Raw genomic sequence first — 24,735 nt, 5'->3', positions numbered from 1 at the left:
CTTCAGGACGATGATGCACTGCTCTGAATCCCTCAGGACCAGTATATGTGGCCATGGCACCCTCAGGACATTGGACATGCTGCCATGACACCCTCAGGACCAGGACACATGGCCACGGCACCTTCAGCACTAGGACACACTTCCACGGCACTCTCAGGACCAGGAGACACTGTGACAACATCCTCAGGACCAGGACATGCTGCAGTGGCACCCTCAGGACAGACACATGGACACGACACCGCCAGTACCAGGAACACTGCCACGACACCCTCAGGGCCTGGACACCCCATCATGGCACCTTCAAGTTCAGGATATAAAGCCAGAACACCCTCAGGACCAGCACAAGTGGTTGTGACACCTTCAGGACCAGGACAAAGGGCCAAGGCACCCTCAGGACCAGGACACAGTGCCATGACACCTTCAGGATCAGGACAGACAGACATGATACCCCCAGCATCAGGTCATGCTGTCATGAAAGCCCCAGGACCGGGACGTGGTGGCACATCCTCAGGACCAGGACATGGTGCCACGGTACCCCAGGACTGCTGCCATGGCACCCTCAGGGGCAGCTCATGTTGCAATGACACCCTCAGGTCCAGGACATGCCGTATTGACACCCTCAGGACAAGGACACACAGACACAGCACCCTCAGGACCGAGACACACAACCGCGACACCCTCAGGACCAGGACACAATATCATGTCACCCTCCGGAACAGGACACAACACCTTGAAACCCTCAGGAGCTGGAGATGCTGTCATGACACCCTCGGGACAAGGACATACAACCATAACGTCCTTAGGATAAGGAAAACAAAGCCATGGCACCATCAGGACCAGGACACGTTGCCATAGCACCCTCATAATCAAGACACAACGTCATGACATCCTCAGGACTAGGACACGTTGCCATGAGATCCTCAGGAACGGGGCACAACGCCATGACAACCTCAGGATAATGACACAAGGCAATGACACCCTGAGGAGCAGTACATACTGCTATGGCACCTTCAGGAGAAGGATGCAATGCCATGACACTTTCACAGGCAGGACAAATGGCCACGAAACCATCAGGACGAGGACACATGGATGTGACAGGCTGAGGACCAGGGAAATATTGCTGTGTCACCTTCAGGACCAGGACACAATGCCATGACATCCTCAGGACCAGGACACATGGACGTGACACCCTCACGACCAGGACACACTGCTGTGTCACCCTGAGGACCAGGATATGCTGCCATGGTACCCCGAGGACCAAGACAAAATGCCATGGCAACTTCAGGACCACGACACATGGCACGCTCAGGACAAGGACACACTGCCACAGCACCCTCAGGAGCAGGTCACATTACAATAGCACCCTCAAGACCATGACACAATGACACGGCATCTTCAGGACCTAGACAGAGGGACATGATACCCACAGGACCAGGACAGAAGTAGGCGACACCATGAGGACCTGGATACACTGTCATGGCAACTTCAGGACCAGGACACGCTGTCATGACACCCTAAGGAACAGGACATGCTGCCATTACATCCTCTGGACCAGGACACAGGGCCATGAAACCCTTAGGAAACAGACAACACATCCACAGCACCCTCAGGACCAAGACACAAGGATGTGACACCATGAGGACCTGGACACAATGCCTTCATGACCAGAACAAACTGCCATGACACCCTGAGGACCAAGACAAATGGAGGTGACACCATGAGGACCAGGACGTGGAGCCGTGACACCCACAGGACCAGAACACAAGACCATGGTGCCCTCAGGACCAGGACACAACACATAGCAGCTTCACGTCCAGGACAAGTGGTCAAGACACCCTCAGGACCAAGACACACCTCCATGACACCCTCAGGACCAGGACTCACTGCCATGACACCCTGAGGAGCAGGTCATGTTGTAATGAACACCCTCAGGGCCAGGACACAACACCATGACACCCTCAGGACCAAGACACAAGGACATGACACTGTGGGGACCTGGATACACTGCCATCTCAGCTTCAGGACCTGGACAAACGGCCATGAAACCTTCAGGACCAGGACATACCACCATGATGCCCTTATGACCTAGGACACAATGCCGTGTCACCCTCAGGACCAAGACAAATGGAGGTGACGCCATGAGGACCTGGATACAATGCCATGACACCTTCAGGACCAGGAGAAGCGGCCATGAAACCCCCAAGACCAGGACACACCACCGCAATGCCCTTAGGACCAGGACACAACGCCGTGTCACCCTCAAGGACCAAGACAAACGGAGGTGACACCATGTGGACCAGGACACAATGCCATGACACCTTCAGGACCAGGACAAGCGGCCATGACACCCTCAGGACCAGGACATGATGCCACAACACCCAGAGGAGCACAACACATGGCCATGACACCCTCAGGACCAGGACACAACACCCAGAGGAGCACAACACGTGGCCATGACACCCTCAGGACCAGGACACGGTGCCGTGGCACCCTCAGGACAAGGATGTCACCCAGCTGCCCCAGTCCCCATGTCGGCGAGGCCATCCCCAGCGCGGAGGGGACACTGGAGCCCGTCCTGCCCGGCTCGCCTGTGCTGCAACGCGGCGGAGCGGGGCCAGCGTTGGGACCCCCCTCGCTCCCGTCCCCGTGGGCAGCGGGGACGTGGGACGGCTGGTGCGCGTGCGCGCTTGTGCAAGGCAGGCGGAGCCAGGGCCCACGACGGCCGTGCACGTGTGTGTGTGACAGGCAGAGCTGGGGACCACGACACACGTGTGCGTGTGTACAGGTGACAGGCAGAGCCAGGCCCCGTGACGACCCCACGTGCAAGCGTGACACACACAAACGTGGCCCACGGCGAGCGTGAGAGAGGGACAGAGTGTGACAGGCACAGCCGCAGCCCGTGACGTGCACACGTGTGTGACAGACGGGCACCACCACACCCGTGTGCGACCGGCGGGTGTGCATGTGTGACCGGCGGTGCCGGCACCCGCAGGAAACGTGCAGCCGGCCCCGGCTCGCGAGTGCCGCGACAGAGCGGCGAGCGTGCGCGAGCGTGAGACACGGGGGAGGATTGTCTGCGCCAGCGCTCACCGGCACGCCGGGCCCCGCCGCGCCTGCCCGCCTGGCAGCCGAGGCCGAGCGCGCCGGCAGGGCTGGGGATGGCATCGCTGGTCCCCGCCGTGCCGCCAGCCCCGGGGGAGCCGCGTGGCACGGCATGGCACGGCCATGGCAGGGGGCAGTGGGAGCGGAGTCAGAGCGAGAGGAGCAGCCCGGCGCGGCGGTTTCCGTGGCAAAGGAGAGTGAAAGTGCTGCCGCGTCACTGCCACGGCCGGGACGCGCGGTGCAGCCGGGGCAGGGTGGGCTCTGCCTCCGCTCAGCCCCGCTGCCGCGGCACTGGGTCCCCTCCCGGGTGGGGTCCCCATCTCCGGGGCCTGGCCATCGCCAGTGTGGCACAGCCGAGCCAGGTGGGCACCGGCACCGTCCCCCCCCAGAGACCCCATACGCTGCCCACAGGCCGGCGGTGCCCATCCTGGCCTCCCGCAGCACCGGTGGCTGAACGCCTTAAGGACAGGCACCTTTGGGTGCCGTCGATGCCTCCGGTGCCGCCGGGGCCAGGAGCTGAGGAGGTGGCACCCGCACCTGTTTCCTGGTGCCCTGCGCTCGCCTCCACGAGCTTGTGCCCCCTGGACCCCACGCTCGCCCCTGTGAGCTTGTGCCCCCTGGACCCCCATGCTCGCCCCTGTGAGCTTGTGCCCTCCCCAGCCCCACGCTCACCCCGCCGAGCTGGTGCATCCTGTGCCCCACGCTCCCTTCCTACAAGCTCGCACAGCCCCGCGCTCGCCCCATGCTCGCCTCCCCCCTGGCACCCACAGGGGGGCTTTGCAAGAAGCCGGCAGTGGCGGGGGCTCTGCGGGACCCCAGGGCCCCCCCGTCTCTGCGGCGACAAGCAGCCCACCGGCACCTTCCCCGCACCGCCGCCCGCCCCCACCCCTGCCCCGGCCCCCCCAGCTCTCCGTGGGCGCCGGGGGCGGCGGCGTGGGGCTGGTGCGGCGCCAGGGTGGCACAGAGCTGAGGGGCCCAGCTGCAGGGACCCCTCCTGCCCCTCGCCAGCAAACTCCATGTCCCAGGGTGCACCGTGCGGTGGCTGGGTGCCAACGCCGAGCTTGGCGTGAGCCGGGGCGCTCGCGGTGCTGCCGGGGTGCCCACCACCCTCCCCTTGCCCCAGGGCTGCTTGAGAAGGGGGCCGGGGTCGGGGGGGTCGGACATGCCTCTTACCATGGTGCATCCCCGTCCGGCTGCCGCTGCCCGTGCGCAGGCGCCTGCTCACCGCGCTGGCGGCCGCGGCGTCGGGCGCTTCCTGCTCGCCCCGGCCGCCCCGGCTCGCTGGCAGAGTCACTTCCTCCGCTCGCTCGCTCGCGCGCTGGAGCGAGCCACGGGCCGCCCCGCCACCCGCCAGCGGGGAAGGGGCTGGCGGGGCAGGAGGGGGCGTCGGGGGCCGGGGGGGACCATGGCGGGGTGCCCGGCAGCACCGGTGGGGAGCCACAGCCATGCCAGCGCAGAGCAGCACCGCTCCCGAACGCCGTGCCACTGCACCGAGCTCCCACCGCGCAGCCTCTGCCGGAGACCAGCTGGCCCCGCTCCCACCCGGGGACACCGCAGCGGTGTCACTTGTGCTGGGGACACGCACACACCGGGGCAGGGGCCACCGCACAGCCATGCACCGGGAACATGCGAGCCACCGCTGACGGTCCCAGGGTGCCTGGGAGCCTCTCCTGGTGCCGGATGGCTTCCTGGTTGGGAACGGCGGCAAAGCCCGGTTCCCAGAGAGGGCACGGCTCAACTGATGGCACCGTTGCCATCAGGAGGGTGGACATAACACACCAGGCCACTGTGTGGGAGCTCCCGGCAACGAGTGAGGGCGTGTGTGGGGTGACAGAGGCTGAAGGATAAACTTCAGCATGCCCGGCTGATGGATGACGCAGCCCCGGGAGGCCTGGACACCCACCACAGCGGTGGGACAGGCTGAGGGGACACCACGGTGCGCCAGGATCCAGCCCTGGAGCGAGCTGGCAGCATCGGTGAGATGGCTGCCCAAGAGCAAAGTCATTGGATCATCACATGGTTTGGGTGGGATGAGACTTTTAAGGACCACCCAGTGGCACCCCCTGCCCTGGGCAGGGACACCTCCCACCAGCCCAGGTTGCTCCAAGCCCCGGCCAACCTGGCCTTGAACCCCTCCAGGGATGGGGCAGCCACAGCTTCTCTGGACAACCTGGGCCAGGGGCTCACCCCCCTCACACCAAAGGATTTCTTCCCAATATCTCATCCAAATCTCCCCTCTTCCAGTGTAAAACCCTTCCCCCTCGTCCCATGGCTCCCCTCCCTGCTCCAGAGTCCCTCCCCAGCTTTCCTGGAGCCCCTTGAGGGACTGGCAGGGGCTGGAAGGTCTCCGCGGAGCCTTCTCTTCTCCAGGCTGAACCCCCCCAGCTCTCTCAGCCTGTCCTCCCAGCAGAGGGGCTCCAGCCCTCCCAGCATCTCCGGGGCCTCCTCTGGCCCCGCTCCAACAGCTCCGTGTCTCTCCTGTGCCGAGGCCCCAGCGCTGGAGGCAGCACTGCAGGGGGGTCTCCCCCGAGCGCAGCAGAGGGGCAGAATCCCCCCCTCGCCCTGCTGCCCACGCTGCTGGGGATGCAGCCCAGGCTGCGGGGGGGTTCTGGGCTGCCAGCGCACGGTGCTGGCTCATGGCCAGCTTTTCCCCCCCCAGCACCCCCAAGCCCTTCTCTCAGGGCTGCTCTCCATCCCTCCATCCTGTAGGAGATGCCAGAGGTGCTGGAGCTGGTTCAGAAGGGCCTGTGGCAGCCCGGAGCAATGGGGAGGGGGGCAGATTGGGGGCAAGTCGAAGTGGGGCTCATGGCTGTACCCCGGAGCTCCATGCCGGGGGCTGCAGCCCGTGGGACAAGTGGGTTCCACCCCACATCGTTGATGGGAACGGGCCGGGGGTCTCTGTCCCTGCCATGGCGGGCGGAATAGGACCTGCTTCCCGCCCCGTCCTGCCCGTCCCCAGCACGCCATTGTCCCCCAGTTCCCGGCTCGCCCCAAGCCGCTGCAGGAGCCGCCCGCCCTCGGGGTCCCCGGCACCGTCCCCCCCACTGCGGTGCCGGGGACGAGCCACTGCTCATGGCGGGGGCCTGGCCGCCCCCCAGCCCCGCTCCCACCCCCGGCTCGGGGCTGCATCCTGGACACCACGCCGAAAACAATCGCAGGGGCTGCGTGGGCTTCCCGGGAGGAAACGGGAAGGCCGGCAACGTGCTCCAGATTAGGCGGCCGTGGGGGCCGGCAGAGGCGCGGCTGCGGGGGGCTCGGGGCGGCCGCGGGGGGCTCGGCCTGCTCCCATGCTGGGACGGGGTCTGGGAGGCCGCAGATGGGGGGCTGCTGTGCCGCCGCGGCGCCATGGCCCTGCTCAGCCCCGTCCTCGGCAGCCCCTTGCCGCCAGCATGGCAGACGCCGGCACGCCGCGCTTTATGGAAACAGGCCTCACCGCGCATCTGCCATGACCCCCGCCGGCACGGCACCCTCGGCGTCAGGGTGGGACGGGGGCACGCGGGAGGTTGACCCTGGGAGGGGACAGGCACCGCGTCTCTGTGCACGACGGGGACACGCAGCCCCCCGGCACCGCGGCGGGCATGCCCCGGCACGGCACCCACCCAAACCCCGCCGCTCCCCTACCTGGGTGGGAACCGGATTGCAGCTCACGGCCCCCGCTGCCGCTCGGACACCGCGGCCGAGCCGGGGAGGTGCAGGGGAAGGGGGGGCCGGGACCCAGCCCGTCCCCGTCCCCGAGGAGAGCCCGGCGGCGGGTCTGCCTTCCTGCCCACCCACCCGCTTCCTCCGCGCCGGCCGGGCCCTGGGAACAAGCGCTGCCTTTCTCCCGCTCCCCTCCCCTCCGCTGGGCCCCCGCCAAGGACGCTGCTCCGCCGGGAGCCCGCCGGGCTGGACGGATCCACGCCGGCCCCGCTCGCTGCCGGGGGGCACACCGGCACGGCCTTGGCTGCGGGGTGGGGGCTGGCTGTGCCGGGGGGCGCATGGCGACACCGGGGACCGGTCCCCGCAGAGGGACGGGGGACAGCCCCCATGCTCCCTCAGGGAGCCTTGTGCCGACACTGGTCCCGGAGCACTGGCGGCAGCGCCAAACCCTCAGGGCCCCTGCCCGAGCCCGGGGAGCTGCCATGCGGGGGGACACGGGATGGGGCAGCCCCCAGGCCATGCCCCCTCTGCCAGGGGGAAGGTGCCGGGAGTCACCGCCATCGATGGCACCGGTGGCAGAGCCACTGGCAGAGGGGGGGGTCCTGCTGCTCAGCCCCAGCCAGGGTCAGGGACACTGGTCTTGGAGCCATGGCACGGCATAGTTTGGCACGGCATGGTTCAGCGCAGCACAGCACGGCTTGGCACAGCATGGCTCGGCATGGCTCAGAACGGCTTGGCATGGCACGGCACGGCTCAACATGGCAGCACGGTATGGTGCGGCACAGCTCAGCACGGCTCGGAAGGGTTCAGGGTGGCACGGCACGGCTCACCGATACCAGTGACACCCGGCCCCACAGCATCACACCCCCGGCAAAACCCCTCCGGACCCCTGGGAAAACAGAGGGGCCGGTCACCGCCACCGGGCCAGGCTCCAGAGCTGAGCTCCGGGCCCCACGGACGCGCCGGGAAGGGAAGGTGGCAGCAGCACCGGTCCCCGGTACCCAGACCCCTGCCAGTCCCACGCCGAGCCCCCTGTGCCGGTGAGCTCCGTCCCTGCCCCGGGCTGCGGTGGGTGCTCAGCACCCTCCTGCAACACACCTGCCCGCTGGGTCCCTGCGAGCGGGGTCCTGGGGACCCTCAGCCGGTCCCTGAAGCGCCAGACCCGTGTCCCCGTGCCACGCACCAGCTCCCCTCCCCGCTCCGGTGCCCCCAGCCAGGGGCTGCTCCGGCAGCGCCGGCACCACGGGGCTCTCCGGTGGGAGGATATTTTTAGCAGCTCACACCCGGCTGGGGCTTTCCCCGGCCTCCCGGCGGTGCCCGCGGCTTTGCCAGCTCCGCGCTTGGCAGTAGGAGTCGCCGGCCGGGCTGGCGCTGGGCACGGCGCAGGTACAACGCGCGCGGGACAGGCACCCACCATGAGCCAGCTGGCAGCACCGGGAGGTGCCCGGCGTCATGGCACCGCCGCCATCCGTCCAACCTGCTCCGGAGCTGCCGTGCCGGAGCGGGCTCCTGGGGCCGCCTGCTCCGATGGCCAGAGACCTCCTGGTTCCCAGGCTCCGTCTGTTCCTGATGACTTTCCCCATTTGTTCCCGTGCCAGCATTGTTCTTCCACTGAAGCGGCTCCCCCCGCCCCGGCACGTACCTCCCGCCCCGCCGGATTCACGGCCGGCGCTGGGAGCTCGGCCGCCCGCTCCCCACCCCGGCTGCCGGCCCCGCACCCTGTCCTGCCCCATCGCACCTGCCAACGCCACCCCGGCTCCCCCGGCCACGATGGCTGCGTGGGCTGTGGCGACAGGACACGGGGAGATGGCTTTGAGCTGAAAGAGCGTGGATTTAGATGAGATATTGGGAAGAAATCCTTTGGTGTGAGGGGGGTGAGCCCCTGGCCCAGGTTGCCCAGAGAAGCTGTGGCTGCCCCATCCCTGGAGGGGTTCAAGGCCAGGTTGGCCGGGGCTTGGAGCAACCTGGGCTGGTGGGAGGTGTCCCTGCCCAGGGCAGGGGGTGCCACTGGGTGGGCTTTAAGGTCCCTTCCCACCCAAACCATTCCATGATTCTATTCTGTGACTCTATGATTGCACAGATTTTGACACGTCCAAGCGCAGGATTAACCCTTTCTACAGCCCAAAACCTTTGCCAAAAGGTTTTGTCCCCTCCCAGCAGCGAAGGCGCCCCGTCCCCGATCCCTCCTCTCCCTGCCGGGGAGCTCTGCCCCTCGGTCCCCTCCCGCGGGGCCGGGGGACGCTGCCTGAGCCTGGGGTGACAACGTGCACCTTCCCTGAGGGGCTTCAGCATCAGGAGGAACCTCTGCTCCTCCTCGGAATGCCAAATTCCTGGTGGAACCAGCACTGGCCAGCCCATGGGAAGGAAGCCACCACGGTGGCTCCCCAACCGGCACCACGGCACACCACGGCTTGGGAGGGCCAAGCCACCACCTGGGCCAGTCCCCGCTGTCCCTGGGTGCCCCAAAGCCCCGAGCAACCCCTGCCACCACCGCGCCGCGGGATGGCCGCCTGCGAGCACTGCGCCGCTCCGCTGCCCCCCGCCCAGCGGCGCCGAGGGTGCCGTGCTGGGGGTGGCATCGCCGGCGCAGCAGGAGCTGGGGAAGCTGGTGGGGGGCTCTGCCCCTCGTACTCCCATCCTCCCTGTTATCGCAGCCCAAGCGCTGCGCACCATCGCCCAGGGAGCCGGGGGCTCCGCTCCCCGCACCCCACCGGCCCCGGCAGCCGGGGGGCTGAGCGGCTTCATGGTGGTGGGGGGCAGCCCCCCAGACAGGGAGCGAATGCACAGGCAGGGCCTCGAGCGAAGCTGCACCGAGCGGAGCGCCGCTGCTGGGGCCGGGAGCGAGCGGCCGCCTGCCCCGGCACGCTGGGAGCCGGTGTCCCGCCAGCGCGGCGGTGGGGCAGGATGGACCCTGGGGGGAACGCCCCACCGCCTTCCCCCCGGCCCCCGCGCCCGGCGCCCGCTGGCTCACCTGGGCATGCTTGCGCTTCCGCCCGGGCCGCCCCGCTTTCCTCATGGGCGTCCCCGGCTCCTGCTTCTCCTCCTTGCTCTGGTTCTCCTCGGGCTCCTCTTCCCCCTGCGAGCCGGAGAGAGAGGACGGTTACGCCGCCGGCCCCGGGGCCGGGCAGCCGGGGGGTCCTGGGCTTGGCTCCGCTGCCGCTCGGGCTGCCGGCACTGCGGGTGCACCACGCGTGGCCGACGGGCGAGGCAGGAGCTCTGCCGGCATCACCAGGCCAGCGGCCCCCAGGGCACCATGAGACAGGCAATGGTGGCTCCTGCTAGGGCCTGGGCTGCGGCGCGAGCAGGGTGACCCGCCTGCACCGCGGCCGGTTTGGGGGGTCCATGCCGGCTCCCCCAACCTGCCGAATACCTGTGTGCGTGGGTCTGGGGGCTCCTGCACTGTGGCACGTGGAACGGGTTGCATGGACCCCACAGCACGACACGGCACAGCACGGCACGGCACGGCACGGCACGGCATGGTAGGCCTGCAGGGAGCCGTGCAGCTCCCTGGGGACAAGGGCGGGCGGCTTCACCGCGGGCGCTCTGGGGGGGCCATGCACCCCCTCTCCCCGCTCTGCCCCGCAGCAGCTGCCAGCGCCGTCCCCCCTCCCCGGTGCCGTGCCCCAGCGGCGGGCGCTGGCAGGGCGCATGTGCCGCCGGAGCAGGAACGCGGCCCCGGGAAATGAACCTGCTCCCCGCGCCGAAGCCGCCGCCGCCCAAGGACCGCGGCGTGACGGGCCCCCGCCCCCCCCCCCCCCGGCTCCCCGTTCGGGGGGCCCGCTCCCAGCGCCGCGGGGGGACGTGCGTGCGGGGCAACGGCTGCGCGGGGCCCCCGGCGTGTCCCGCGGCGGGGCCGGTTTCACCTGAGCCCCAGAAGATCCCGGCGGCAGCAGCCAAGGCAGGAAGAGGCCGCGGAGGGGGGAGCAGGGGAAGGAGGAGAGGCCGGCGGGGGGCTGGCGAGGGAGAGGCCGGGGAGGGGATGGGGCTGGCAGCCAGACAGCGCCGACATCCAGCTGCACTTGCGCAGCCCCGCAGCCGCCGCAGGCGCCAGCTCCAGCCGCATTCCTGCCCGCCGCTGCCCGCCTTCCCCTGCGCCGGGGCCGTCGCAGGACGCAGCCGGCACATCCCCGCCGGGGTCCGGCACAAGGGTCCCGCGGAGTCGGGGCATGCCGTGCCCCATGGCCATGGCGCCCCACGGCTGCAGTGACCCATGGCTGCGGTGGCCCAAAGCTGCGGTGCCCCACAACCGTGGTGACCAGCAGCTGCAGTGACTCATGGCTGTGGTGCCCCACAGCTGTGGTAACCCATGGCTGCAGTGACCCATGGCCATGGTGCCCCATGGTTACAGTGACCAATGGCTGCGGTAACCCATGGCTGCGGTGACCCATAGTCGTGGTGCACCACAGCTGCAGTGCCCCATGGCTGCGGTGACCCATGGCCATGGTGTCCCATGGCTGCAGTGCCCCATGGCTGCAATGCTCCATGGCTGAGGTGCCCCGTGGCCGCGGTGCCCCATGGCCGCGGTCCCCCCAACCAGCTCCCTCTGGGCCACCCACCCAATCCCAGCCGGCATCCCCCCGTGCCCCTTGTTGCCAGTCTCCCCCACTTGGGGCCGTGGTGTGGGATTGCGTGGGGTGGGAGCCACGTGCCGATTCGTCCCCAGCCACCATGGCGTCCCGCCGGCACCGCGCTCGCCCTGGCCCCGTCGCTGCGTGTCACTCGCCCGCGCGCGATGCAGGGCAGCCCCCAGCCCCGCCGTGACTGAGCCCAGCCCTGGCACCCACCAGCCCCGCGCTGTGAGCTGGGAAGCCAGGGCCGAGCGAGGAGAGGCGGCACCGCAGCAGCCGGGGGGGCTCAGCCCCGTGCCGAGCCCCGCTCCCCACGCGGTGCGGGGCAGAAAGCTTTGGGACGGGTCCAAGGACGACGTCAGGATCGTGGTTCCAGCTCCATCCCCGGCGCAGGAGCCAAAGGGGGGGATTCCTGGGGGTCTCTGCCCCGCAGATCGCCCCTTGCCATGCAGCAGAGCCGGCTGGGGGGGCCAGCCGCCCCCCACCACGCACCGGCTGTGGCCGGGTCCCGAGAAGGTCCGGCGGGGTGTCAAGTGCGCGGCGCTGGCACACTGGCCGTGCCAGGTGGCCGGCCCTCCCGCGGCTGGGGAGCACTGGGTGGGTGCCGGCGAGGCGAGGGGAGGGGGGCTCCGGGGGGTGCTCTGCAGGGTCCCCAGGCGATGCCGTCCCTCTGGGGGGGCTGCAGCCCCCTGGGGGGGTCTCTGTGCTGCCGTGTCGGTGCTCAGCCCAGCCGGCAGTGTGGGCCGGGGCTCCATTCTGCTCCTCACGCTGCGGCACGAGAAATGCCGCTGGGGCAGCTGGATCGAGGGATGCCGCGGAGGGGGGGCAGCGGGGGTCCCCGCTGCAGAGACAGGAGCGCACGGGGACAAGGCGAGCTCCCAGTGAGCCGTCCCCACTGCTGCGGGGCCGGGGCTCAGCAGGGTCCCTGCACCACCGAGCTGGGGGACGCAGGGCCGGGGTGGCACCGGGACGGCAGGGACCCCCCGGGGCATGGCCGGCACCCCAAAAGCCAGGCAGGCGCCAGAGAAGCAGAGACGCAGCGCCGGCGCGGGCAGGGCTGGTGCAAAGGGCTGCGAGGGGGACGCGCTCCCCACGGCCTGGCACAGGGGTGCCAGTGCCGCAGCCCCTCGCTGCCCGCTGGGAGCTGAGTCATCCCCCCGAAAATCCCCCCGCTGCCCTTCTCCCGGGGCTCGGCCCGGCGCGGGGCCGCTCGGCACGTCCCCGATGCGCCGCGCTCCTGCGCCGCTGCCAAGCAACAACCCAGAGGGGAACCACCGCCGAGGAGGAGGAGGAGGAGGAGGAGAAGCTGCTGCATGATGCAGTGCTGGGCCCTGCAGCCGCGGCGCCGGGTCCCAGCTCCCGGCTGCACCAGGAGCAGGGAGCCCTTGGCGGCAGGGGGACACCAGCCTGGGGGGGCAGGAGAACTGGGGGGCAGAGACACCCCCTTACACGGGGGCTGGAGCTCAGCCTCGCCTGACGGGTGCCGAGGCTGGCTGGCACCGGCGCAATCCGCGGTGCCGCGGGATGGCCTCGTCCTCCATGCCTTGGGCGGAGGTGACCTCCGCGCGTGGCTGCGGGGAGGCGACGCCGCGTCCCGGCGGGGTCAGCCCAGGACACGGCTCAGCCGGGCGTGCTCGCCACCTGCTCGCTGCCAGCTCACGTGGGTCGCTGGCACCCCGGGGACCGGCACCGGTCCTGCTGGCTGGGGTGCGCCAGGCTGCGCCGCAGGCACCCGTTTCTCCCACGGCTCTCCCCTGCAGCCCCCCCTGTGCCACGGCCCCACTCCTCCACAACCGCACCAAAACACAGGATGGGCCACCACGCCACCACGCTCACGCTCCCGGCGCTGGCGACCCGCTCCGGCACAACCTGGCGCGAGGGAAGGCACGGGACTGACCGACTGACCCCTGCTTTCCTCGTCCCCCCCCCCAGGTTGTACCAAAAACGTGCTGGGCACGTCCCACAGGACACACGGCTCGGCCAGGAGCCATGGCTGGAGGACGGGGAGCACCGGGTGCCTGACCCGGCGTGGGAGGCACGGCACGGCCGCCGCGGCTGAGCCAGCCTGGGGGAACTCAGATGACCCTGATGCCCCGCTGCCCGCAGTGGGACAGGGTCCAGCCCGTCCCCACGCCCTCGCCTGGCCCCCGCGCCCGCCGGGACGCCTCTCCTCTCCACGGGAGGAGCCATGCCTTTGCCGGCACCGGGAGCAGCCGCGCCGGCCCGGCGTGTGGCCGAGGGAGCACCGGGGATGCGGTCAGACCCCCCCCAAAGCCAGTGCAAGCCCCCACACTGCCCAGCCCCGCTCCGTTTGGGGGGCAGGTCCCTGCTGGGGGGGCACGTAGCGGGGATGGGGGTCCATCCGCAGGGACCACGAGCCCCTGGCATGGTGTGGCGATGAGCGTGCCGCCTGTGCCACCCGACGCCGGGGGGTCCCTCCCAAGCCCATCGCACGTGGGGAGGCAGAAGGAGGCACAGGGACCCCTGAACCCCCCCGAACGGCAACGAGGGCTCAAGCCGAGCAGTGGCGAGGCCACGGGGCCACCTCTTGCTGCGCGCCGCACGTCCCCCTCCCACTGCCCCACAGCCTGGGACAGGCACCCACCGCCCGCCCCAGCGCCGGGGCAGCCCCCAACCCTCCGCTCTCCACCATCACGGCGACCCCCTCCCCGCAGCCGGGAGGCGACAGCAGGTCTCCGCTTCCCCGTGTGTCCCCCCCCGCGCTCCCCCACCGCCAGGAATAGCTCAATCCGCGCTAATCCCGGCTGCGGCTCAGGGCTCGGCGCTCCCCACCGCGGCGAGGGGGGAGCGGGGCTGCCGTGCGCCTGGGGGGATCCCGCACCCCCTTTTCCAACGCGCCAGCGCTGGCCAGGAGCGAGCCGGACCCCAGAGCCCACCGCCATCCCGGTGTCCAGCGACGGGGACAGCCTCGGCGTGAGCAGCGCCCCCCTGGCCGCCCCCCCTTGCACCCCGGACCTTACCTTGTGCGTGTCGAGCGCCTCGCGGTCCGGAGCGGGGCTGCTGGCGTCGAGGGTCCCGCTGGATGGCATGGTGGGGAGCGAGGGCGGGCACCTGGGACCGTCGTCACCTCTTCAGCACCAAAGCGGACCCCGCCGCCGCGCTCGGGTCTCTGCGCCGAGGAGGGGGTGCGGGAGCCGTTGCCCACCGCAGCGGCCACCCCTGCGTCCCGCCGCCTGCCTGGATCCTCCTGCGCTGCGGGAAGGGGAGAGGGACGGGGTGAGGGGGGAGCGCCGGCCGCGCGGCCCCCGCACCGCGCCCCACACCCCGACAATTATTAACGCGCCACAACCTTGACTGGGCCCTCGGCCCCAGCGTCGCCCCCGGCACGCGGCCGGGACCCGGCCCCGCCGGCTGCGGGGTGCATGGCGTAGGGTACAGAGTGCACCATATGAGCTGCATGGCGTGGGGTGCACAGGCACCGTATGACCTGCGCGGCATGGGCTGCGTGGCATGGCGTGGGGTGCGTGGTGTACCATGTGAGCTGCACGGCGCGGGGTGCATGGCGTGGGGTGCATGGCGCACCGTGTCAGCTGCATGGCGCGGGGTGCATGTTGGGGGGTGCACGGTGCTGGCCGCAGCGGCGTGGGGTGGGCTGCACAGCGCACCGCGTGAGCTGCATGGCGCCGGGTGCATGGCGTGGGGTGCACAGCGCACCGTGTCAGCTGCATGGCGCCGGGTGCAGGGTGCAGGGGCAGGGTGTGGGGTGCAGGAGGCAGGGTGACAGGTGCAGCACGCTGGGTGTGGGGTGGAGGATGCTGGGTGCACAGTGCGGGGCGTACGGGTAGAGTGCAGGGTGCACCGTGTGCGGTGAAGGGGCAGGGTGCCGGGAGTGGGGTGCCGGGTGGAGGATGTGGGGTGCATAGTGCAGGGTGCAGGGGCAGAGCGCTGGGTGCAGGCAGGGCCCCGCGGGTGCAGGGAGCACGGTGCAGGATGTGGGGTGCAGGGGGCAGGGGCAGGGTGCAGGCAGGATGTGGGCAGGGTGTAGGGTGCGGGATGCAGGATGCGGGGTGGGGGATGCAGGGTGTGGGGTGCAGGGAGCACAGCGCAGGCTGCGGGGTGTGGGGTGCAGGGGTGGGGTGTGGGTGTGGGCAGAGTGCAGGGTGCGGGGTGCAGGATGGGGGTGCAGGGTGCAGGGGCAGGGTGTGCGCAGGGTGTAGGATGCGGGATGCAGGGAGCACAGGGCAGGATGCGGGGTGCAGGGTGCAGTCAGGATGCAGGGTGCAGGATGCAGGGTGCGGGGTGCGGGGTGTGAGCTGGCTGCAGGGTGCGGGATGCAGGGTGCGGGGTGCAGGGCAGGATGTGGGTGCAGGATGTGGGGTGCAGGGCAGGGTGTGGGGTGCAGGGCAGGATGAGGGCAGGATGCAGGGTGCGGGACGCAGGATGTGGGGTGCAGTCAGGGTGCGGGATGCAGGGTGCGGGGTGCAGGGCAGGATGCGGGATGCATGGTGCGGGATGCGGGGTACAGGGTGTGGGGCGCAGGATGTGGGATGCAGGGCAGGATGCGGGTACAGGCTGTGGGGTGCAGGGCAGGGTGCAGGCAGGATGCAGGGTGCGGGATGTGGGATGCAGGGCAGGATGTGGGTGCTGGGTGCAGGATGCAGGATGTGGGGTGCAGGGCAGGGCGCAGGATGTGAGGTGCGGGATGTGGGTGCTGGGTGCGGGGTGCAGGGCAGGGTGCGGGGTGTAGGGTGCAGGATGTGGGGTGCAGGATGTGAGATGCGGGATGTGGGTGCTGGGTGTGGGGTGCAGGACGCAGGATCCGGGTGCTGGGTGCGGGATGCAGGACGCGGGTGCGGGGTGCAGGGCAGGGTGCGGAGTGTAGGGTGCAGGATGCAGGATGCGGGTGCAGGGTACAGGATGCGGGTGTGGGGTGCAGGTCAGGGTGTGGGGTGCGGGATGCAGGGTGCAGAGCAGGGTGTGGGGTGCAGGGTGCGGGTGCGGGGTGCAGGGCAGGGTGTGGGGTGCGGGATGCAGGATGCGGAGTGCAGGGTGCGGATGCAGGGTGCAGGGCAGGGTGCGGAGTGTAGGGTGCAGGATGCAGGATGCGGGTGCAGGGTACAGGATGCGGGTGCGGGGTGCAGGGCAGGGTGAGGGGTGCGGGATGCAGGGTGCAGGGTGCGGGGTGCAGAGCAGGGTGCGGGGTGCAGGGTGCGGGTGCGGGGTGCAGGGCAGGGTGTGGGGTGCGGGATGCAGGGTGCGGGGTGCAGGGTGCGGGGTGCGGGGTGCAGAGCGCGGGCAGGCCCCGCGGTGCGGGGCGGGGGGGGGCAGCCCCACACCTGTTGCCATGGCAAACGCCGCATTCGCCATGGCCGGGGCTGCTGTTGCCTTTGGCACCGGAGCTGCGGTTTGTTTCTAGAGCTTTCCAGCCGCAGCCGGCGGGCGGGGGGTGCCGGGAACAGCCGCCAGCCCCGCACGGCCCCGCGGCGGGGGGGGCTGCACCCCCGCACCCCGCGCGGGGAACCCCGGGGGCCGGGCCGGGGCGGGGAAGGGGGGGTCGGCGGTCCCGGTTCCCCCCAGCGCGGCCCCGCACGCGGGCAGGGCTGGGGGTGGGACGTGGGCGGGGGGGGGTGGTGGTGGGTGCAGGTTGGGGGTGCGGGGGGGGGAGTGCAGGTGCAGGATGCGGGCCGGGGGTGCTGGGTGCGGGCTGGGGGTGCAGGAATGGGATGGGAGATGTGGGCTGGGGGCGCAGGATACGGGCTGGGGGTGCTGGGCGCAGGATGGGACCTGGGGGCGCGGGGGGGGGGATGGGAGATGAGGGCTGGGGGTGCGGGGTCCGGGCTGGGGGTGCAGGTGCAGGATGCGGGCTGGGGGTGCTGGGTGCGGGCTGGGGGTGCAGGATGGGACCTGGGGGTGCAGGATGCGGGCTGGGGGTGTGGGATGCAGGAGCAGGATGGGACCTGGGGGTGCAGGATGCGGGCTGGGGGTGTGGGATGCAGGAGCAGGATGGGACCTGGGGGTGCAGGATGGGGATGGGAGGTTTGGGCTGGGGGTGCTGGGTGCGGGCTGGAACCTGGGGGTGCGGGGGGGGGGGGGTGCAGGGTGTGGGATGGGGCCGTGGGTGCGGGCTGGGGGGGGGGGCAGGCCACCTGTGGGACCCGGGGAAGGGCTTCCCCATCCCTGGCCCCAGCCTGGGGCACCATCCCCGCCACCCTCTGCCGCGCCGGGCCTGCCCGCGCCTGTTCCCCGCCGAGCCCCGGCACCCACCGCTGCCGGCCTCACCCCGCGCTGGCACCCTGGGCACCGTGGTGCCCCTTGGTGAGGGGCCAGTAGCCGGCACCGAGCACCCCGAGCACCCGCACGCCACCGCTTTGGGCCCCCATCTCTCAGCCGCTGTGCCGCCAGCACCATGGCATGCCGCTCGGCACAGCCGTGGCACGCGGTTCGGCATGGCACGGCACAGCATGGCATGTGGTTTGGCATGGCATGGCATGGTATGGTATAGCATGGTGTGGCACAGCATGGCACACGGTTCGATACGGCATGGCACGGCACGGCACGGCACGGCACACAGTTCAGCACAGCGTGGCACGGCGTGGCACGCCATTTGGCACAGCACAGCGTGGCACCCCGTCCCCGCGTCCCCCCCTGCGAGCCGCCTCCCCAGGGTGCTGGCCATGGCTCTGGCGGTGCCCCCGGTCCTGCCCGTGCCCCCCGCAGCCCCCAGCCCCGCTCACGCCACGCTGTGCCTTGGCAAAGCCCTGCTGGCGGGCACGGGAGGACACGTGCCACCAGGAAGTGCCCGGGGACACCCCGGCTGCACCCAGGCACCCCCGCGGCAGGGGCACCCCGGGGTCCCCCCCCAGTGCCGGTGTCCCCGCTGCCCGGCGCGTCCCTGCCTCCGCGTCCCCACAAGCCCTAGAAAATGGCTCGGCCGCCCCCGGCCCCCATCGCAGCGGGGGTCCCTCGGGCAGCCCCCCCCTGCCCTCCGGCGTCCCTGGTGCCCGGGGAGCGCGGCAGCGAGCCGCCCCGCTCGGCGCTGCCGAAGGGCCAGCTCGCGGGCTTTGATTCGCTTCCAGCAAACATGGTCTCCAAACGCACTAAAAATAGTTGGGCTGCGTACAAACCCCGCGGCAGCCCCGGCCCGGCGCCCGCCGAACAAAGCCGAGGAGAAGCCGGCGGTACCGGCCACCTCCCGCGCCCCCGGCCCCAACCGTCGGCACCGCGGGGCGAGCGTGGCTCTGCCGGAGGGTGGGTAACGCCACGGGTCCCCCCCGGCACCGCCGTCCCCGCTTCCCCGCGCTCTTACCCGTCCGAAGCTCGCCCGCCGCGGCGGGCTGGGACGGGATGGGGGGCTGCGGCACCGTGTCGCCGCGCTAGGCCACCGAGACCCTCCTCCGGGGCATCCCCTCGCCGATGCGGTGGTGGTGGCGGCGGTGGGGGGACCAGACCCTCGTCCGGCGCTCGCCGCCGAAGCGCGGGGAGGGACTCGTCGCGTTGCCGGCTGCCGCCCTATTTAACGGCTGGGGCTGACCTGAGGGCTGACGGGGAGCGGGGGAACCCGCAACCCCAACCCGCGCCGTGCCGCTCCCGCACGGCAGGGCCCCGGCGAGTCACGCTCGCCGCACGGCAGAGGCGTTCCAAAGTAGGTTACCTGCGCTGGATGGATGAGACACGCGGCGTTGATGGCGGGGGGGGGGGGTGGTGGTGGTGGTGGTGGTGGTGGTGGTGGGGAGGGGGATGGAAAGAAAAAAATTAAAAAAAATAAAAAAACCCGCCTTTTTTATATTTAGGGACCTCGCCGTTGCCGTGCCGCAGCCGGGAACCCGCAGAAAGCCAAACGGCCATTTTAGGTGACGGCGAGCGGGGTCCCCATGCCGGTGGCGGGTGACACCTTCACTGCAGTGTCGTCCCCCCTCCTCTCCCTCCTCCTGTCCTAACGTGACCCCGCGTGCAGCATCCCCCAGCGCGGTGACACCCACCGGGTTTGGATGGGGTCCCTCGTGCGTCCCCACCGCCAGAGGCGGTGGGGACGCACGAGGGACCCCATCCAAACGCCTCTCCCGTGACAAGTGCCGCAGCGTATTATTATTGTTGTTGTCACTTTGAGTCACCGCCACCCCCGGGCAGCCGCGCTCCTCCTCCTCCTCCTCCCTCCCAGCACCGGGGAAGAAGTTCAGGATTGACTCAGAGGGGACGGGGTGGGGGGGGGGGGAGCTGCGGCCGTGAGTCACCCCCCACCCCCTGAGCCCCCCGCCCCTGACTCACGGTGGGGCGCTCCCCCCCCCCCCCCCCCACCGCCCACGGCACCCACCACCCCCCCGCCCCGTGGGTGCTGCTGGCAGGGGGCAACCGGGGACGGGGTGGGCGTCCCCCGGGGCCCGAAAATTCAGCCTGGCGGCGGCAGGTCCCCGGGCATCGCCTCCGACAGATGGTTGCGCCGAAACCACCGTCGGCGTGGGCAAAGCGTTGACCTCATCGCCCCGAATTAGAACTTCGGAGCAAAATATTTGGCCACGCTGCTGGGGGTGGTGGGGGGGGGGGTGGTGCACGGGGCGGGCAGGGGACACGGGGAGCGCTGCCGTGTCCCGCGGGGGCTTTGAGGGGACGAGGCGGTGGTGAGGGCTGGGGGGTGCTCGCAGCGGGCGCCCTCCGCTCCCCAACACGCACCCAGCGCGGAGGGGGGAACCCAGGTTGGCTGAACCGGCCCCACGCTGCACCCTGGGGAGGGATGCGCTGCACCCCAGGGAGTGATGCACTGCACGACACTGCACCCCGGGGAGCGATACGTTGCCCGCACTGCACCCCAGGGAGGGATGCGCTGCCCACACTGCACACTGGGGAGCCATGAACTGCACCACACTGCACCCCCGGGAGCAATGCACTGCCCGCACTGCACCCTTGGGAGGGATGCACTGCATCATGCTGCCCCTCAGGGAGCGATGCACTGCACCGAGGAGCCATGAACTGCACCACGCTGCACCCCAGAGAGTGATGCACTGCCTGCGCTGCTCCCCAGGGAGGGATGCGCTGCACCACGCTGTACCCCAGGGAGCGATGCGCTGCGCTGGGGAGCCATGAACTGCACCACACTGCACCCTGCGAGCGACGCACTGGCCTGCACTGCACCGGGCAGCGATGCACTGCCTTGCACTGCACCCTACGGAGTGAGGCACTGCCTGCGCTGCTCTCCAGGGAGGGATGCGCTGCCCTGTGCTGCCCTCACTGCACCCTGGGGAGCGACGCACCGCCCTCGCTGCACCGGGCAGCGATGCACTGCCCTGCACCGCGAAGCCACGCCACGAGCAGACCGAAGCCCAGGCTCCAGCCCTGAACGCAGCCAGCTCCTGCCAGGCGGGAGCACGAGCCAGGGCTGGGGGCAGCCGAAACCGCTGGTGGGACGGTGACGCGCGCGGCAGAGCCAGCACCGGGACGGTGCAAACCCGGCAGGGGGCACGAGGCGCCGCGGCCACGCTGCCAGAGGCTCGACATGCCTAGGTTATTGCGGGGGGGAAAAAAAGGCGGTGAGATGATGGAGATTTGGAACAAGATGATCTTCAAGGTCCCTTCCAACCCCAACCATTCTGCGATGCGATGGTGGGGAGCGAGTGCCGTTGCGGGCAGGGCCCCGGGCACCACCAAAACCCTCCAGCTGGCAGCGGAGCAGGGCCGGGAGCTGCGCCGGGGCGATTCCAACCGGCAACCAGGTACGCGCTTTGAACTGGGAAGGGCGGTTAACCGCGGGAACAGGCCCAACCGGCGCTGGCGCGTTCCCGCGCGTGCCGAGCCCTGCGGCGGGAGCGCGGTGGGGAAGCGGGATGGCGGCTCGGCTCCACATGCCCTGGGGCCCCCGCTGCCCGGCGTGGCACCAGTTGGCGTTCAGACAGCATTAAAAACCCAAACCAACGCGCGGCCTCGAGGGCGAGCGGGTCCCGGAGCAAACCCGAGAGCAGGCACCATCCCCGACGCCGTGACACCGCATGCCCAGATGCTGCCAGCTCCTCCTGCGGAGCCGCTGGGGCACGCGTGCAGCTGGCACACGCGTGTCCTGGCCACACACACACGCGCGTGCTGGCGGCTCCCCGGCAAGCCCGCGCGCTTTCCCCTGCGGCTGCTGCAGGGTGCCGTACGCTCACTGATGGCCCAGCCTGCCCGGTGCAGGCAGCGATGCAGGCAGCGCCCGTGGGAAGACATCGGGCAGGGACACGCAGATGTGCAGCCCTAAAAATACCCGTAGGAAAACCACCACCTGAAGCAGCACAGACCGTCACCGAGCGGCACAGACGTCGCCGGTGCCTGGCAGCTCGGCGGTCACGTAGGCAGGCAGGGGGACGGCGGGCGGCGAGCGGCACGGGCACCGGCATCCCGCCTTTCCTCGAGAGGCGGCGGGCGCTGCATGTCACGAAAAGAGGCTCTCGCTAGGAAGTTTCGTGCTGAGTCAGCACGAAAGGCCAGTGCAGGCGCGGGAGCTGCCGGGAGCTGCCGGCGGCTACGACAACATCCACTGCCCTCCGGCTGCCCGCCGCCGTTGCAGGGTCTGGGGTCTCCATCCCGGGGTCCCTGTGGGGCGCCCGCCGGCTCCTGCCACCGTGCAACGGGGCGCAGCGATGCAAGAGCCCCGGACGCCAATCCCGTGGTGACACCGCCGACGTCACACAAAGGGAAGAAATAAAGAAAGAGGAACTGAGCGCAGGGGAACAGCTCGTCCCACTCGCCCGCGGGGTCGCGCAGCCCGATGCCCCCAGCCTGGGGAGTGAGAGGGAGGGAAGGGGGGTGCCAGCGGGAGGGCTGGGTGCAGGCAGGGTGCAGGCAGCGGTGCAGGCAGAGGAGCAGGCAGCAGTGTAGGCAGGGTGCAGGCAGCAGGCAGGCAGAGAAGCAGGCAGCGTTTCAGGCAGCAGCGCAGGCAGGGGTGCAGGCAGGGTGCAGGCTGGACACAAGCAGCGGTGCAGGCAGAGTGCAGGCAAGGCAGGGTGCAGACAGGGCGCAGGCAGCAGTGCAGGCAGAAGAGCAGGCAAGGGTGCAGGCAGGGTGCACCAGGGCGCAGGCAGGGCAGGATGCTGGCAGGGTGCAGGCAAGGTGCAGGCAGGGCAAGAGTGCAAGCAACAGTGCAGGCAGGGGGTGAAGGCAGGACACAGGCAGGGCACAGGCAGCAGTGCAGGCAGGGTGCAGGCAGAGCAGCAGGCAGGGAGCCGGCAGGGCACAGGCAGCAGTGCAGGCAGGGTGCAGGCAGAGGAGCAGGCAGGGAGCCGGCAGGGCACAGGCAGCAGTGCAGGCAGGGTGCAGGCAGAGGAGCAGGCAGGGAGCAGGCAGGGGTGCAGGCAGGGCACAGGCAGCAGTGCAGGCAGCGGTGCAGGCAGGAGGTGCAGGCAGGACGCAGGCAGCGGTGCAGGCAGCAGGGAGCGCGCTGCCAGGCCTCTGCCCCGCACCGCCCCCTCCCCGCCGGGGCTGCGGCTCCTCCTGCCCGCGGGGGGGGATTTTTTGGTGCAAAAAATAGAACTTTTGGCAGGCGCCCGCCAGCCCGATCCACCCCCCCGCCTCCCGGGGCAGCTCTGCCGGGGGCGGGCAGCGCCGGGCCGGGGGCTGCGGGCACCGACCCCCTACCGGGGGGGGGGGGTCCTCCGCTGCCGGGAGAGGGGCCGGGCCCGGGGGGGGACACGGGGCCGGCGGTGACACCGGAACGGGCCGGGGCCCCGCGCTGCCCTTCAGCCGCCCGCCGCGGTGCTCAAGGACACGGCGGCGCCGGGGGGGGGGGGCCGGGCCCGCCGGGCCGCGCCGCCGCCACCCCCGCCCGCCGAGCGGGGCCGGGCCGGGAGCGGGGGCGGCCGCGGGGGGGGGGGACACGACGCGGGCCCGGCCCGGCGGGTGGCGGCCCGGCCGCTGCCATGTTTTCCTGCTCGGCGCTGCCCCCCCCCCCACGGCTCGGCGCGGCCCCGCCGCGGCCGCCGCGACCCCCCCGGACCCCGGGGGGGGGACACACCGGGGGACACCGGGGGACACCGGGGCTGGGGAGGGGGGGGGGCGGTGCGGGCCGCCCGCCGGGCTCCGCGGGCCGGGCCGGGCCGAACCGAACGGAGGGGAGCCGAGGGACGGCGAACCGAGCCGAGCGGAGCCGAACCCACCCGAACGGATCCGAACCCGCCCGAGCGGAGCCGAACCCAGCCGAACCGAGACGAGCGGTTCCGAGCCGAGGCGGGGGGTGCCGGGGGCCGGGGGGGGGGCCCCCTCCCGGGGTCCGGCGGGGTCCGCCCCTGTCCGCGGCGCCGGGGGGCCGTTACCTGGGGCCGGAGCGGGCCCGGCGCGCCGTGCCGAGCCGTGCCGAGCCGCCGCCGCCGCTGCGCTGCCGGCCAGGCCTCCTCCCGCAGCGCCGCCGCCTCCACTGCAGCAGCAGCCGCGCCGCCCGCCGCCCGCCGCGCGGTCCTAGCGCCCGCCGGCCCCAGCGCAGCACGGCCCGGCCCGGCCCGGCCCGGGCGGGGGGCGCGGGGGGCTGGGGCGGGCCGGGGTGCCGGGCGTCGCTGGGCGCCGCAGGGCCAAGGCATGCCGTGCCAAGCCGTGTCGTGCCGGGACAAGCCGGGACAAGCTGTGCCGGACCAAGCCAAGCTGTGCCGTGCCAAGCTGTGCTGTGCTGTGCCAAGCCGTGCCGTGCCAAGCCAGACCTTGACGGACCAAGCCAAGCCGTGCTGTGCCAAGCTGTGCTGTGCCGTGCCAAGCCAGACCATGCCAGATCATGAGGGACCAAGCCATGCCATACCATGCCATGCCATGCCAAGCTGTGCCAAGCCAGACCTTGCAAGACCAAGCCAAGCCATGCCATGCCATGCCATGCTGTACCATGCCAAGCTGTGCTGTGCCATGCCATGCCAAGCCAGACCTTGCTGGACCAAGCCAAGCTGTGCCATGCCAAGCCAGACCATGCCAGACATTGCAAGACCAAGCTAAGCCAAGCCGTGCCGTGCCGTGCCATGCCAAGCTGTGCTGTGCTGTGCTGTGCCATGCCGTGCCAAGCCAGACTTTGCTGGATCAAGCCAAGCCCTACTGTGTCATGCCAAGCCATGCCATGACAAGATGTGCTGCGCCAAGCCAGACCTTGCCAGACCAAGCCAAGCCAAGCCAAGCCAAGCCAAGCCATGCCATGCCGCGTCAAGCTGTGCTGTTCCAAGCCGTGCTGTGCCAAGCCAGACCATGCCAAGGCATGCCATGCCATACCATGCCAAGATGTGTTGTGCTGTGCCAAGCCAGACCTTGTCAGACCAAGCCAGGCTGTGCTATGCCATGCCATGCCAAGCTGTGCCATGCCATGCCAAGCTAGACCATGCCAGACCAAGCCAAGCCATGTCAAGCCATGCTGTGCCAAGCTGTGCCGAGTCAGACCGTTCCAGACCAAGCCAAGCCATGCCAACACATGCTGTGCCAAGCCAAGCCATGCCATGCCGTGCTATGCCAAGGTGTGCTGTTCTGTGCCAAGCCAGAC

General features: G+C 70.6%; 1 protein-coding gene across 7 annotated transcripts in view; it reads right to left on the bottom strand.

Moving 5' to 3' along the window:
* Positions 1-23,636, bottom strand: part of DNMT3A (DNA methyltransferase 3 alpha) — a 49,697-nt gene extending 26,061 nt beyond the window's left edge. For 4 of the 7 annotated variants that reach the window (XM_054196226.1, XM_054196229.1, XM_054196228.1 and 1 more), the window contains exons 1-3: positions 23,543-23,636; positions 14,291-14,517; positions 9,713-9,817 (exon numbers count right to left, since the gene is read on the bottom strand). In XM_054196226.1, coding sequence (XP_054052201.1) covers positions 9,713-9,817; positions 14,291-14,359 — 174 coding nt within the window. In that variant the 5' untranslated portion in view covers positions 14,360-14,517; positions 23,543-23,636. Of the gene's footprint in view, positions 1-8,155; positions 8,322-9,712; positions 9,818-14,290; positions 14,523-23,542 lie in introns of those variants that run through there. The other 3 variants (XM_054196227.1, XM_054196230.1, XM_054196232.1) reach the window with 3 other exon arrangements.
* Positions 23,637-24,735: the final 1,099 nt, after the last annotated feature.

The sequence above is a fragment of the Rissa tridactyla genome, chromosome 3 (genome assembly GCF_028500815.1).
Source record: "Rissa tridactyla isolate bRisTri1 chromosome 3, bRisTri1.patW.cur.20221130, whole genome shotgun sequence".
Classification (NCBI taxonomy): Eukaryota; Metazoa; Chordata; class Aves; order Charadriiformes; family Laridae; genus Rissa; species Rissa tridactyla.
This window is presented reverse-complemented; position numbering and strand designations above follow the sequence as displayed.